We start from the raw sequence: 14,506 nt of genomic DNA, 5'->3' as shown, positions 1-14,506 counted from the left end.
AAAGGGATTATGTTTCATTTTTACTTTACTCCATTACCCTGTGCTGACCTTCCTTGGGTCTTTTTATGCTTTTCTGGTAATTTCAGTTTAACTACTGTTTGCACTTCTTTTCATTTTTAAAATTCTTGTATTTTTAAGGTTAAATTTCTCATTCCATTAATTAGTTGCAACTTTCTGTGTTTTCGCCATCTATGTACCGTGTAATTTTGAGTATTCCTTGTTGTGTTTAACAATGATTTCTGTTGACGTCCTGACTGTTGATTGTGGGGTAATTTGTTTTGTTTTCCATCTGTTCTCTTCTTCCCATCTTTCTTTTGCAAATTTTTTACTTTGCTTGAGTTTGTTAGGAATTATTGCTATTTGCTAACTAATAAATTAGGAGTACGATAACTAATAATTCTGTTAGTTTGGTGGTACAGCATTTTTCACCAATTATTCTTTATTGTTAGTAAAGTAGGACTTTAGTAAGGAGAAAAATAAACTGTGGATGGCAGGAATATTCTACAATCAAATTGAAGTTTTTGTTAGAATCTCTGAAGGAGAGAAATATGTTGCTAACAGTCGAATGCTTCTTTTGTCTCTGGGGCTCTTTTTAACTCCTTTACGTCTCTCTTGAATTACTGTATCTTAGTGTAACAACACGATTGCAAGTAGGAATGCGTTTTCTGAGGATGCTTCTAATTCTTTTCAATAATTGTGTCCTGGAAATTCTGATTTCCAATTTGACGTGATGCTGCTTGATCCAAAGCAAATATTCACTAAATATGTGTTTCTTGGAAGTTTGATTTTCCACAATTAATCCAATTCTGTTTTGTAGCTTTACTAATTCTTGCTAAACCTTTCTTTCTTGCATTCTACTGGCCTCTGCTTTGCTACAGGCTCTATGCCTTTCTCACTGTGCCAGCCATCCTTGCTGCATTGCTTTGATGTCCGTAATATGTGAATAACGTTGGAAGCCTAACGTAACACTTCTTCGTTAAAAGTGCAAGGTTAGCATTATTATTTACTGTTTAATCTATCATCTTTTCACCTTCTTTTGTTCATAAAAGCTGATTTTTTTTTCTTTTTCAGATTGCTTTTTTAAATTCACCTAAGATTTTTATGAAGCATAATTTTGCAGAAAAGTTTATGTAGTCAATCAAGAAAAGAATTCTAGTTTCACAATCTTCCATAGGTGTTTAATGCTAAACTAAACTTTCCTTCTTTGAAACTATATCATCCGTTATTGTTCTGAATTAACAAATTAACTAGCAAGATTAAAATAATGTGTTTAGGGTGTCAGGAAAAATGGCAGAGTGTCCAGCATTAATAAACTGTTTTACAGCTGTATGTTTTGCCTATTTTTTCCCCTGTATTTCCAGTTAGCATTAGGGTCAAGAATAGGACACCTACTGTTGTTCCATTTATCTTTGCTTACATCATGATGTTGTACTGCTTCATAGGCAAATAAATACTTTGATCTGGTGCTTACATTTAAATTGTGTATGTAACTCGCTAAGTCATGCCTTTGGATTTGATACTTGATGCTATGATTGAACCAGTTTTGGTTACTTTGTGTTGCTTGATATGCTGGAGGGGCAGATTGATCTGCTTCAGGTCCAGCGTTAAGCTTTAGAAAGTTGATTTTACATGCTCATTTTAAACTATAAAATATTAGTTAAACTAGGGAATACTGTCAAGTTGTGAATTTAAAGCTGCTTTTAAATCTGCACATTTATTATTGTTGGAGGCTAAAATAATCCAACTTTTGCTTACCACAGAATGGATCAGCCCTGAACACTCGAACTGACTTTTCAGCCATCAAAGAACTTGATTCTATACACAACGAAATTGCTGATCTTCACAGGTAAGCACAGCATTGTCACTGAAAATATACAATTTTGCATTTCACAAAAATATCTTCAATTGTCAAGGCTTTGTCAAATCATATGATAGTTTAACATTGTAATTATTTGCTGTACTGCAGAATAACTCATAAGAAATGTAAAATGTTCCATTGGCTAACTAAGACTTAATATTATAATTATTTATAATATTGTTAATTTATTTTTTAGACTGGTTCACCACCACCATCGTAAGGGCAATTAAGGATGAGAAATAGATGTAGGCCTTTCCAGCAACTCTCATATCCCATGAACAAATAAACAAAAAAAATCTTGTTATTGTGTGTGCAAAGCTTCAAGGTGCTGGATCAGTGCAGCTTATCTTTATAGGCCCACCTTATACCAGATTCACTCTTTGCCTTCTTTATTCTCAAAATCTGCAAAAATTATTACACTGTTGAGAAATTATTTCACTATTGAGAAGGATCTGCTGCCTGTTTGTTTTTGATGCTGGAGGATATTTTAAAGTGGGTTTTATGTGAATCATGCGAAAGTCTTGTGAAACGTTTTTTAGAAACAAAATTGAAGCAATTATACATTTTTTAAAATAGCTTATCTCCTGTCATTTCTGCACTTGTGCTTAGCATTTCCTTGATCCTAATTCACTACAGCTGTGAAAATGGAAACAACACTCTGTTTACATGGCTGTCAGAGTAGAATTGCCTAATCGGTCACCAGGGAAAGATGAGAGCAGTACAGGTTGTTTTAGCTACCAGCACATATTTTTCACATCTTCTGTTCAGAAATATCTAAGTATCGCTTTGCACTGACAGCTTTTCCAAACCCCTCTGTTGGTATCCAACGATTGTATTTTCTGATCCCTGCAAATGTTTAGTGTTGCTGAAAAAAGAAAACTACTGTTGAAGTTTCTCATAAAACATTTTCTATGGATGTGCTAGATACTATATATTGCATGTTTTTTCAAATATATTTTTATTGAAAAATACATTTTAAATATTACAACTAATACAAAACAATACAATCAAAACAATACAAAGAAAGAACACTAAAGAAAAATGTAAAATATCCCAAACTGCCCTCATGTACAAATGTCTAAATATATACTTAACTAAATGAATAATAACCAACAACGGATATTGGACTCGTAAAGCACAATCATTATGGTTATATAAAAGCCCTTAAATCTGTGTCCAGGTATTCCTAAAAGGGCTGCCATGTCTTACAGAGATTCTCAGTCTTCTGGTGTACCATACTTGTGAGAAAATCCAAGGGGATATGCTCCATAACAATCTTCCGCCATCCCGACAGGCCAGGGGGATTTTCGGACACCAAACCTAACAAGACATTCTTTCTTGCGCAGAAAGTGAGGATGTTGCAAAGTTTTTTCTTATGCACATCTACAGGAAACACACTGAGCAGACCAAGAAAAGGAGAGATCAGGACTCTCCCACACCCTGCAGAGTCAATCGAACTCATCTGAGGGGACGCCCCCCCACTTGATGACATAAAGTGCTGACAAAAAATGTACTCTTAGCACTGAGCACCCTTCTCTCGCTGTCTGATTTGTAGGGATCAGTCAAAAGTGTAGTCTTTTTTTGAATAAAATCTCTAACTTGAAAAAAGCGAAAGAGGTCCCTGTTAGATAGTTCGTATTTCCGTGCTAACTGGTCAAAGGACATCAAAGTGTCTCCCTCAAATAAATCACCCATGCGAGACACACCCCTAGCTACCCAACGTTTAAATCCTGAATCTATCATCCCCGATTGAAAACCCGGCATACCAACTATAGTTTTAAGAGAAGATATTTTGCCAATATTGCCTTTCCTCTACTGAATTGCCTTCCATGCTTTAATATGCTTTGATAACTATGGGTTATGGCAATATTCCTTAATCGTCCTCATTTTGTCCAAAAACACCAAGCTAGTAAGGGAGCACCCTGCCTGAGAGGTTTCAGTATCTAACCACTTTGAAAGAGGGTCCCCGCAAGCGCACTCACTCATGTAAGATAAAAGCGAGCTTAGTTGATAATATTAATGTCTGGGAGATCCACTCCCCTCAGTCTGTGAGGCAATTGCAGTTTAGCTTATTTATTAAGGGGCCACTTACGATGCCAAATAAAAAAGCTGAACCAGCTGTTCAGTTTCCTGAACGTTTGCTTATCGAAAATCAGGGGGAGCATCTGTATAGGGTATAGCAAACGGGGGAGAATATTCATCTTAATAAGCATAATCCAACCTAACCATGAGACCGGAAATGCCTCCCATCTTTGAAGGTTTTGCTTGATTTTGTCGAATAATTAATGAAACTAGCTTTGAATAACCAATGAAGAACTGGAGTGATGAATATGCCCAAATACACACAATCTCCCTGTGACCACTTAAATGGGAATCGATTTTCGCCTTCAAGACCAAGCACTTTCAGAAGACCACCCATAGGCATAGCCTCTGATTTTGCACAATTAATCTTATACCCCAAAAAGATGCCAAATGTGGTGATGCATTTATCAGGCGAGGTACCTAAACTGATGGATTTGACAAAAAAAAGGGACATTGTCCATATACAATGAAATCTTATGCAATTTTGACCCCACTTCTGCAGCCTATATGTTAGGATCCCTACAAATGGCCTCTGCCAGTGGTTCAGTCACCAAAGTAAAAAGCAATGGCTGCTCCTAAAAATGTTAAAATTGCTTGATCGTACTCCATTGGTGATGACCGCAACGAGAGGGTCACTGTTGAGAACCTTTACCCATCTTATAAAGGCTTCGCCCAAGCCAAATTGCACCATAGTGTAAAAAAGGTATGGCGGCTCAACTCAGTCAAATATCTTCTCTGCATCTAGAGAAATTATCAGTCTCTGTATTGACTGTTGTTGACATGCTTGAATTACATTAAGCAGCCTCCTAACATTATTGGAGGATCTGCGGCCTTTTATGAAGCCTGTCTGGTGCTCTTGAACAATAAAAGGTAACAGTCTCCAGCCTCCACACAAGACTCTTAGAGAGGATTTGAAGTCCACATTTAAGAGTGAAATGGGCCATTACGAAGTACAGTCCTCTGGGACCTTCCCTTTTTCAAGAGTAAGCAAAATATTCACCACTCTCCGAGATGGCGGGAGGCGATCATTACTGTATAACTCATTGAACATGTTGAGCATCTGGCCTGACAATAGGTTTATAAATTCCTTATAGAATTCGCTAGGAAATCCATCAGGACCGGGTGCCTTTCCATTCTGAAGCTGCTTCACAGCCTTCTGCACATCTTGCTCTGATAAAGAGGCATTGAAAAAAGACTCTTGTTTGGGGTCACGCCCAGGAGCTCCAGATCCTTGAAAAAGGACTCCACCTTGGCCCGCCCCTCCTCACAACTCTCAGATTGGTATAACATAGAATAAAATCTCTGGAATGCCACATTAATCTTTTTGGAATCACATTTTAGGTTCCTAGACCCTTCCCTAATCGACATAGTGGCTTGAGGGACGCTCTTTTTCCTGGCGAGATAAACTAATTGTTTCCCTGGTCTGTCACTATGCTCATATAACCTTTGCTTTGCAAACATAAACTTCTTCTTTGCTGTCTGCGTGAGCACGGAATTCAATGCAGACCGCAGCGTCGTAATCTTCTGTAGCTTGACCAGCGAGGGCCTGTCAAAGTAAACCTTTTTGGCTGTCTTCAACTGTGCTTCGAGTTGCTCACCCTTCTGCCACTTCCTCCTGGCAGAGTAGGGAATAACTAAACCCCACCATAGACTTTGGTAGTTTCCCAAAGGAAGGACGGGCTACTAACCGAGCCTGAGTTAATGTCCAGGAACGTCCAAAATTCTCAAAATCCAAAATCCACAAACTTACTAAGGGATCCATTCACCAGTGCTTCGGGCCCACAGTAACATCATTAATCTTAACCAACAGGTGTACTGGACCGTGTTAGAGATGATAATATTACCAATCGTACAAGATGCCATCAAGTCCAGAGTTGCCACGAGGGTCCGAAAAAATATCAATCCTGGTGTGACATCTGTGTGGATTGGAAAAAAGACGTAAAATCCCTGACTGTAGGGTGGAGACGCCTCCAGATGTCCACCAACCCTAACTCCACACACAGATCCATTAATTGTTTAGTTTGTACAGAGGGTACTGGGGGGCCTTTGGGCAACCTGTCCACTGTGGGATCCATGAGACAGTTAAAATCTTCCCCTGTAATGATATGCCGGGACTCGAGACTGATCAATTTAGAGAATACATCTACCAGAAATTTCAAGGGATGAGCCAGAGGGCAATAAACATTTAAAACACCATATTCTTCCCCATTTATCAGGGCTTTGAGAATTACAAACCTCCCGTGTGTGTCTTTAGCACACTCTAGTAACTTAAATGGGAGATTCCTTCTAACCAATATAGCCACTCCCCTACTTCTGGTATTAAAAAATGAAAAGTAAACCCAATCATAGCCATTCTGTTGTAATTTCAAATGCTCCCCATCATCCAAGTGTGTCTCTTGTAACAAAGCAATATCCACCTTTTCCTCTCTAAGACCCCAAAGTACCTTCTTCCTCTTAATTGTTGACTGACTCCTCTTGATGTTCCAGGTACACCATTTAATCAAGTATTTAGCCATAACCTTCTGCAGTAACATTTAGATTGCAGAGAAGAGGAACTTGAACCACAAATCACAGAGCCTTCGTGTTGCAAGATCCATCGAACATAAAAATTACATAAACTAAAACTACTACAGTTAACAAACGTACAAAGCTATTAAGGATTATATACAACAAAAACCAAAAAACAAACCTACATATAAAGCGCCAATGGCACTGAATAGGGGAACTCACCTCCTGCCCAAAGAGGGCAACTATGCATCCCAAAACCCAACTTCCCATCCCGCTGCCAGTACTGCAGCCCAGGCATTTAAGTACCTGAACTGGGCATAAACTGCCCGTAAGTAGGCATCTAGCCATCTCAACCATTTTCCCTCCTCCTAGCTAGAGCTGGACTGCAAACACAAGCAGAAAAGAAAGAAAATACACCATGGATAGCGATGTGAGTAAAGACATTTTGGAAAAAAAGGGTAAGTACCCCACCCATCCTTTGGTATAACGTAGAAATTGAAAGTATACATCTCAATCGCCACCAAACATAATTTAGACCAGATTACTATCAATAAAAAACATAGGAAAAGAAAGCTCCAACTGGACTTTCTCTTATTTTTAAAGAAAAAAAACAAAGACATACCCAAACAGCACTACTTTGTACGTATTAAATTATTCAGGTTAGGTTAATTTATCCACAAAGTCTCTTGCATTCTCTGGCTTGTCAAAGAGATGTACAGACCCATGAAAAGTGATCGGAAGCACCACCGGATACTCTCTGAGAATACTGAATCCCAAGCTCCCTCAGTCTTCTCTTGACGCCGTCATAGGATTTTGTTTTCTGGATCACCGCCGCTGAGAGATCCTGGAAGACCCCTCATAAACTAGAGACTTCGGATCCTTCCCCTGAATCCTGGAAGCTCCCACGATTGTCTCCTTATCTTTATAATGATGAAACCGCATCAAGAGGACATTGATCCAGACCTGACCTCCACGCCATGACTTGGTGCGCCCTCTTGATCTTCAAGCCTCTCGTGCCAGCCTCCAAGTTAAGGAATTTCAGCAACCAGTCCTCAATAAATTCCGCAGACCGCTCACCTTCCTTACCCTCCGGCAGACCAATGATCCGAATATTTTTCTCCTGCCTCTGTTCTCAAGGTCATCAACTTGGTCAAGCAAATTATGGACCTGCGTCCCTAGGGCTTGGATCCTATTCTTGGAGGAACCAGTATCAGCTTCAACCACTATGACTCTGTGTTCTACCTCATCTATCCTTTTCTCCAGGATTCCCAGCTGCTGTTCATGCTTCTGCAGCATTACAGAGATTGGGGCCAGCTTCCCCTCTTTCTGCTTACCCAACACCTTGCAAGAGCTCCTTCACCAGGGCCTGGTAAGAAATCGAGTCCAAGGATCCTGCAGGCTGGACCACGGGCCCGGCCTCTGACGCTCTTCCTCCCTTCTTCAGCATCCCTAGACGGTGAAAACCAAGGCACGTTGATTTTTAATAGTTTCCTGGAACTCCAGGAGCTTTCCAGAGTGCCAGGATATTGCATTGGTCCAGGTAGGGTGGGTTAAAAGTTCATCCCGCTTGCGCTGTGATGTTCCTAAATCGTCGCCATCTGGGATCCCCTCCCCACTTCCCCCAATATTGCATGTTTTTAAAGAATCCACAAAGAATTTTCTATAACCTTTCATGTCTATAGTATGCCTCGTATGGAGTCGTCATTTTTTTTAACCAAATGTCGCAGCTAAGTGTTGTTTATGTCTTGCCATACTTGGTCACAGACTGCTTCACTGTCTGTGCAGTTGCATATGGTACGAGACACACTGGGACATCAATGAACATCCAAACTACTCATCTTCGATTGGAAGGAAGTTAATTGATGTAACAGCTGAAGATAATTAGGTCTTGCACCCTAAAAAAATCCTGTAGTGATGTCTGTGGCTGAGATGATTGGTCTTCAAAAACCATAACCATTTTGTCTATGTACCAGGTTTGAGTCAAATTATTAGAGATGTTTTTCCAGATTTCCATTTGATTTCACTTTTGCTAGTGGACCTTGATGCCACACTAAGTCAAATGCTAACCTTATGCCAAGGACCGTCTCATCTCCCCTCTGTAATTCAGCTTTTTTGTCCATGTTTCCAAAGATGATAAGATCTAGGAGCAGAAGTAGGCCATTCAGTCCATTGAGTCTGCTCTGCTATTCAATGAAATCAAGGTTGATTTGATAATCCTAAAGTCCACTTTCCTGACTTTACCCCATAACCCCTTGATTCCTTTACTGATTAAAAATCTGTCCAACTTAACTTTGAATATCATTAATGACCCAGCATCTGCAACCCTATGTGGTAAAGAATTCCACAGGTTTATTACCCTCAGAGAAGAAATTTCTCCTTATCTCTGCATGAAATGAGCAAGCCATTGTACTGTGATCAAGCCATCTGGTCCGACTCACTCTCATGAGGAGAAATAATCTCTTTGCATTTACCTGGTCAAGGCCCCCAATAATCTTTTATGTTTCAGTAAGGTCTCATTTCATTCTTTTGAACTCCGCTGAGTACAAGGCCAATTTACTTGACCTTTACACCTAAGAAAATCTCTCATTCCCAGAATCAACCTAGTGAATCTTCTCCAGACTGTCTCCAATGCCAATATACCTTTCCTTAGAAAAGTGGTTGAAAACTGTTCATGGTATTCCATGCGTGGACTAACCAATTTCATTGATCTGACATATATAGCAAAACCTCCTTATTTTCATACTCTATTCTCTTCAAATAAAGGCCAACATTTCATTTGCCTTGCTTATTACCTGCTGAACTTGGGTGCTAGCTTTTGTGATTCATGCGACCTTTGGTTCCCTTTGTGCTCCTTCAGACTTTCCCTCATTTAAGTAATATTCAGCTCTTTATTCTTTTTGACCTAATTTCACATTTTCCTATAGTATATTCTGTCTGCCAAGTTTTTGACTATTCATTTACCTTATCTAAATGCCTTTGTACAATCTTTGTGTCATTTTCACAACTTGCCTTCCCAGCTATTTTTTCCGTCAATCACAGACTCAGCGATAGTATATTCATGGACTAGAGGGAGAACTAGTCATTTGAATACAATACTGGCTCGCAGGTAGTAGACAGAGCATGATAGTGGAGGGTTTTTTTTGGGCTGGAGACCTGTGACCAGTGGTGTCCCACAAGGAATGGTGCTGGGTCCACTGCTTTTTGTTATTTATATAAATGATTTGGATGTGAATGTAGGAGGTATGGTTTGTACATTTGCCGATGACACCAAAATTGGAGGTCCCTACCATTGTTACCTTGCACCACTCAAATGTCTGTGTCTCAATCCTATTCATTCTAAGCTTTCCTTTGGCGTCCGTAACAACATCTAACCAGTCAAAAGTTGGCAACCAGTGAACTGAATAGGTCCTCTCAGAGGTAAAAAAATGAATGACCAATCTTGAGTTCCACAAAAGTCATGTTGTTTTCTAACAGGAATGTAGGAATTTTAAAAATTTCTCTTCAGTGCATGCAATTACCTCTGTATTGCAATCGAATGCTATTTCAAGGTAAGGCCCTGGGAGCATTGATGAATAAAGAGACCTTGGAGTGCAGATTCATAGTTCCTTGAAAGTAGAGTTGCAGGTAGATGGGGTAGTGAAGAAGAAATTTGGTAGTGCATTGAGTGTAGAATTTGGGAGGTTATTTTGCACCTGTATAGGACATTGGTGAGGCCACTTTTGGAATACTGCCTTCACTTCTGGTCTCCTCGCTATAGCAAAGATGTTGTTAAATTTGTAAGGGTTCAGAGAAGAATTACAAGGGCATTGCCAGGGTTGGAGGGTTTGAGTTGTAGGAAAGGCTGAATAGACTGAGGCTAATTTCCCTGGACTATCGAAGGCTGAGGGGTGACCTGAAGAAGTTTATAAAATCATGAGTGGCATGGATAGGGTAAATAGTCAAGGTCTTTTCCCCAGAATAGGCGAATCCAAAACTAGAGAGCATAGATCAGATTAGATTCCCTACAGTGTGGAAACAGGCCCTTTGGGCCAACAAGTCCATGCCGACCCTCTGAAGAGTAACCCACCCAGACCCATTTCCCTCTGACTAATGCACCTCACACAATTTAGCATGGCCAATTCACCTGACCTGCACATCTTTGGAATGTGGGAGGACCCGGAGGAAACTCATGCAGACACAGGGAGAATATGCAAACTCTACACAGACAGTTGCCCAAGGCTGGAATCGAACCTAGGACCCTGGTGCTGTGAGGCAGCAGTGCTAACCACTGAGCCACCCAATGTAAGGTGAGAGGGGAAAGGTTTAAAAGGATTTAAGGGGCAATTTTTTTCATGCAGAGGATGGTGTGTGCATGGAATGAACTGTCGGATGAAGTGGTGGAGGTTGACACAATTACAACATTTGAAAAGCATCTGGATGGGTATATGAATAGGATGGGTTTAAGAGCCATTAGGGCCAAATGGCAGAAAAAGGGACTAAATTAATTGAGGCAATCTGGTCAGCATAGATGAGGTGGGGCAAAGGTTCTGTTTCTGTGCTCTGCATCTCTATGAATCTCTAACTCTATTTCCATTATCCAAGTCACTAATATATATTGTGAATAATTGTGACCGCAGCATAGATTCCTATGGCAGTCCACTGATTGCGGGTTGCCAACCTGAAAATGCCCCCTTTATCTCAATTCTCTGTCTACAATTAAATGGTTAGCCAAGTCTCCACCCGTGTGAATATACTACCCCAACATCATGGACAATTATTAAGTTACATTATGTGCAGAATCTTATTGAATAGCTTTTGCAAATTCACATGTTTTACGTCTACTGGTTTGCCTTTATATATCCTGCTTATTACCTCCTGAGAGAACTGTAATAAATTTGTAACGCATGATTTCCCCTTCATGAAGCAGTGCTGACTCTGCTTGATTTTCCGACGTATTTCTAAATGCTGTGCTATCACATCGTTTTACTGGACTCTGTGACAGATGTTAAGCTAACTGGCCTATTGTTAACTGTGTTTTTTGCCCCTCTGAATGAGGGTGTTACATTGGCAGTTTCAAATTCTGTGACTTTTTCTTGGAAGATTATTATCAGCTCCTTCAAAATCCTGGTTTGCATCTGTCAGGTTCAAGAAACTTTCCAGACTTGAACTCCATTAGTTTCCCAGTATTTTTTTCTTCATCATAATTATTGTTTTTATTTTATTTTCCCCTTTTGCCCCTTGAATATTCAGTATGCAATTAATACCAGTAATTTTCCTTTACCATGAAAACTGATCTAAAGTATTTATTGAACTCGTCTGTCATTTCTGCCTTATTTCCTAGCCTCATCTCTAAAGGACCTATGTTGACTTTGGCCTCTCTCTTCCTTCTTTTTTTAAATAAATATATTGATTAGCAAAAACAAACTTTGTTGACTTAACAAAAATATAAAGTTATAAAAAAAACAAATACCAGTTTTAGAAAATACAAATACTGCCTACTGACTACTAACCTACCCTATAAAACAAAACAAAACCAAACACTGTGCAAAACAACACCAATAAATAAGTGACTAAAATAAAACAAAAGCACACACAAGAACACAAAATAACAATGCACGGCACAAAGCTCCCAAACAAAAAAACGGGGGAATGTTGTATATCTACCTGTATTAAGTCAGGAGTCCCATCTCTAGGGCCCAGGCTCAGCAAACCTAACCATCCTGGTTAAACGAATGCCCTAGTTAAGATAGCAGAAAATCTGTGTCCAAATAACTCAAAAAGAGCTGCCATGTCTTATAACAAAGGTCTATTGCGTGGTGCACCATATTTGTGAAAACATCCAAAGGAATGTGCTCCATAATTTATTTTCGCCATCCCAGCAAGCCCGACGGGTTCTCAGACACCCAATTCATCAGAATATTCTTCTGTGCACAGTAAGAAAGAATATTGAATAGTTTCTTCCCATACCCATCCAAAGATGATACATTCGATAGACCTAGAAAGAGAGATGTTGGGTCTACTTTAACATTGGTCCTCAAGACCCTCCCCCTCTCTCCTGCCACTGCGCTGCCATAAACATGGAGCCTGTGGCATGTCCAGAAGCAATAGGTCGGAATACCTACACTTATTTTACATTTGGAGCACATTCGAGATGCTCCTTTGTTAAACTTTGCCAGACGGTCCGGTGCCAAATGAACCCTGTGCAGAATATTTAACTGCAGAGCCTATGTCCTATTACATGTTGAGATCTCTCGCGTGTTCTCCCGTATGTCCACCCACATTCCAGATGAGATCTCCACTCCTAGCTCTTGCTCCCAAACATCACATAACCGGTTAATATCCTACCAGTCCCTATCACCCAGTCGGCGATAGAGGGCACTAACCGAAAGGGTGCTGTGGTACGTAGCAACAGCCTTTCTGTATCGGGCTTATAGGGTCAGTGAGAACTGTAGTCTTCTTCTGGATGAAATTCCTAACCTGAAAAAAACAGAAAAGATCTCTACTGAGTAGCCCGTATTTGCAACTCAATTGCTCAAAAGACATCATAACCTCCCCCTCAAACAAGTCTTCCAAATCAGAAACTCCTCTCGCTACCCATAGCTTGAACCCTGAGTCCATCATCCCTGGTCAGAACCCCAGCATACCACTTATGGGGGTGAGTGACGAAGTCATGGATAAACAACACTCACTCTGATGCACTGCCCTCCATGCTTTGACTGCCGCGACAATGGGGTTCCGGCAGTGGTCCATAACTGTTCTCATCTTATCTATGAACAGCAGGTTAATAAGAGGGAGACCTCGATATCCAGCCGTATTGAGCCTGCATCATTACCTGCCCAAATGCACACAAAGGATAGCATGGAACTCAGTTGATATCTCCTGATGTCTGGGAAACCAGCTTCTCCCCATCCTTGAGACAACTGCAATTTAGTAAGTTTGATGAGGGGCTGCCCACGACGCCAAATGAATGAACTGAACCGACCCATAGGTTTCTGCAACGTTGATCTGGGAAACATTATGGGGCGCATACGCATGGTATAAAGCGAATGAGAATGGACATTCATCTTAACAAGGGCTATTTGGCCCAACCACGAAATTGGAAGTGGGTCCCATCTCTGGAGATCCCACATATTGTCGAGCAGTGAACAAAGTTAGTCCGAATTAACTGATCAAACATGGGGGTAATAAAAATACCTAGGTATCGGACCACTTAAAGGGGAACCTAGGGCTACCTTCAACCTCTGGCACTTCCTTAAGGTCACCCAAAGGCATAGCCTCCGACTTTGCAAAGTTGATTTTATATCCTGAAAAAGCCCCAAATGAATTGATACATTGTATCAGATGGGGTATGGAGGTCATCGGGTCCAATAAAAATAGAAGGATATCATCCGCATATAGTATAATTTTGTGTACCCTCGATCCCACTTCTGGAGCACTTATGTGTATGTTCTGATGAATAGCCTCTGCCAACGGCTCTATCACCAAAGTAAACAACAATGATGAGAGGGGGCAGCCTTGACAACTACCCCTGCCAATCCTAAAGTTCCCAGACTTCACTCCGTTGTGATGACTGCAGCCAGAGAGTGGCGATATAAAACCTTCACCCACCTCGTAAAGACCCTGCCCAGCCAAAACCGCTCTAAGACATAAAAGAGATACAGCCATTCCACCCAGTCAAATGCTTTCTCTGCATCTAAGGAAATCACCAACCCCTGGATCGATTGTTGCTGACAAACTTGGACCATATTCAGCAATCATCTAATATTATTAGAGGACCTACAGCCCTTTATAAAACTTGTCTGGTCCTCTGTGACAATATAGGGCAACACCTTCTCCGATCTCAGTGCCAAAATCTTAGACAGAATCTTAAAATCTGAATTTAATAGAGAGATGGGCCTATGTGAAGCACAATCCTCTGGAACCTTCCCCTTCTTAAGAATGAGGCAAATATTAGCTTCTCTCAAAGATGGTGGTAAGCACTCCTGCATATAGGAATGATTGTACATTTCCAGCATTGCCCTGATAGAATCTCTATACACTCCCTATAAAACTCACCCTGGAGGCACTTTCCTACTTTGA

At 40.5% G+C, this 14,506-nt stretch overlaps 1 protein-coding gene across 5 annotated transcripts in view; it reads left to right on the top strand.

The window, feature by feature from the left end:
• The window catches only part of eps15 (epidermal growth factor receptor pathway substrate 15), a 177,921-nt gene that overhangs the window by 70,596 nt on the left and 92,819 nt on the right, over positions 1-14,506 (top strand). For all 5 annotated transcript variants that reach the window (XM_072574277.1, XM_072574278.1, XM_072574279.1 and 2 more), the window contains one exon: positions 1,761-1,846. In XM_072574277.1, coding sequence (XP_072430378.1) covers positions 1,761-1,846 — 86 coding nt within the window. The remainder of the gene's footprint in view (positions 1-1,760; positions 1,847-14,506) is intronic.

This window comes from Chiloscyllium punctatum, chromosome 7, assembly GCF_047496795.1.
Source record: "Chiloscyllium punctatum isolate Juve2018m chromosome 7, sChiPun1.3, whole genome shotgun sequence".
Lineage (NCBI taxonomy): Eukaryota > Metazoa > Chordata > Chondrichthyes > Orectolobiformes > Hemiscylliidae > Chiloscyllium > Chiloscyllium punctatum.
This window is presented reverse-complemented; position numbering and strand designations above follow the sequence as displayed.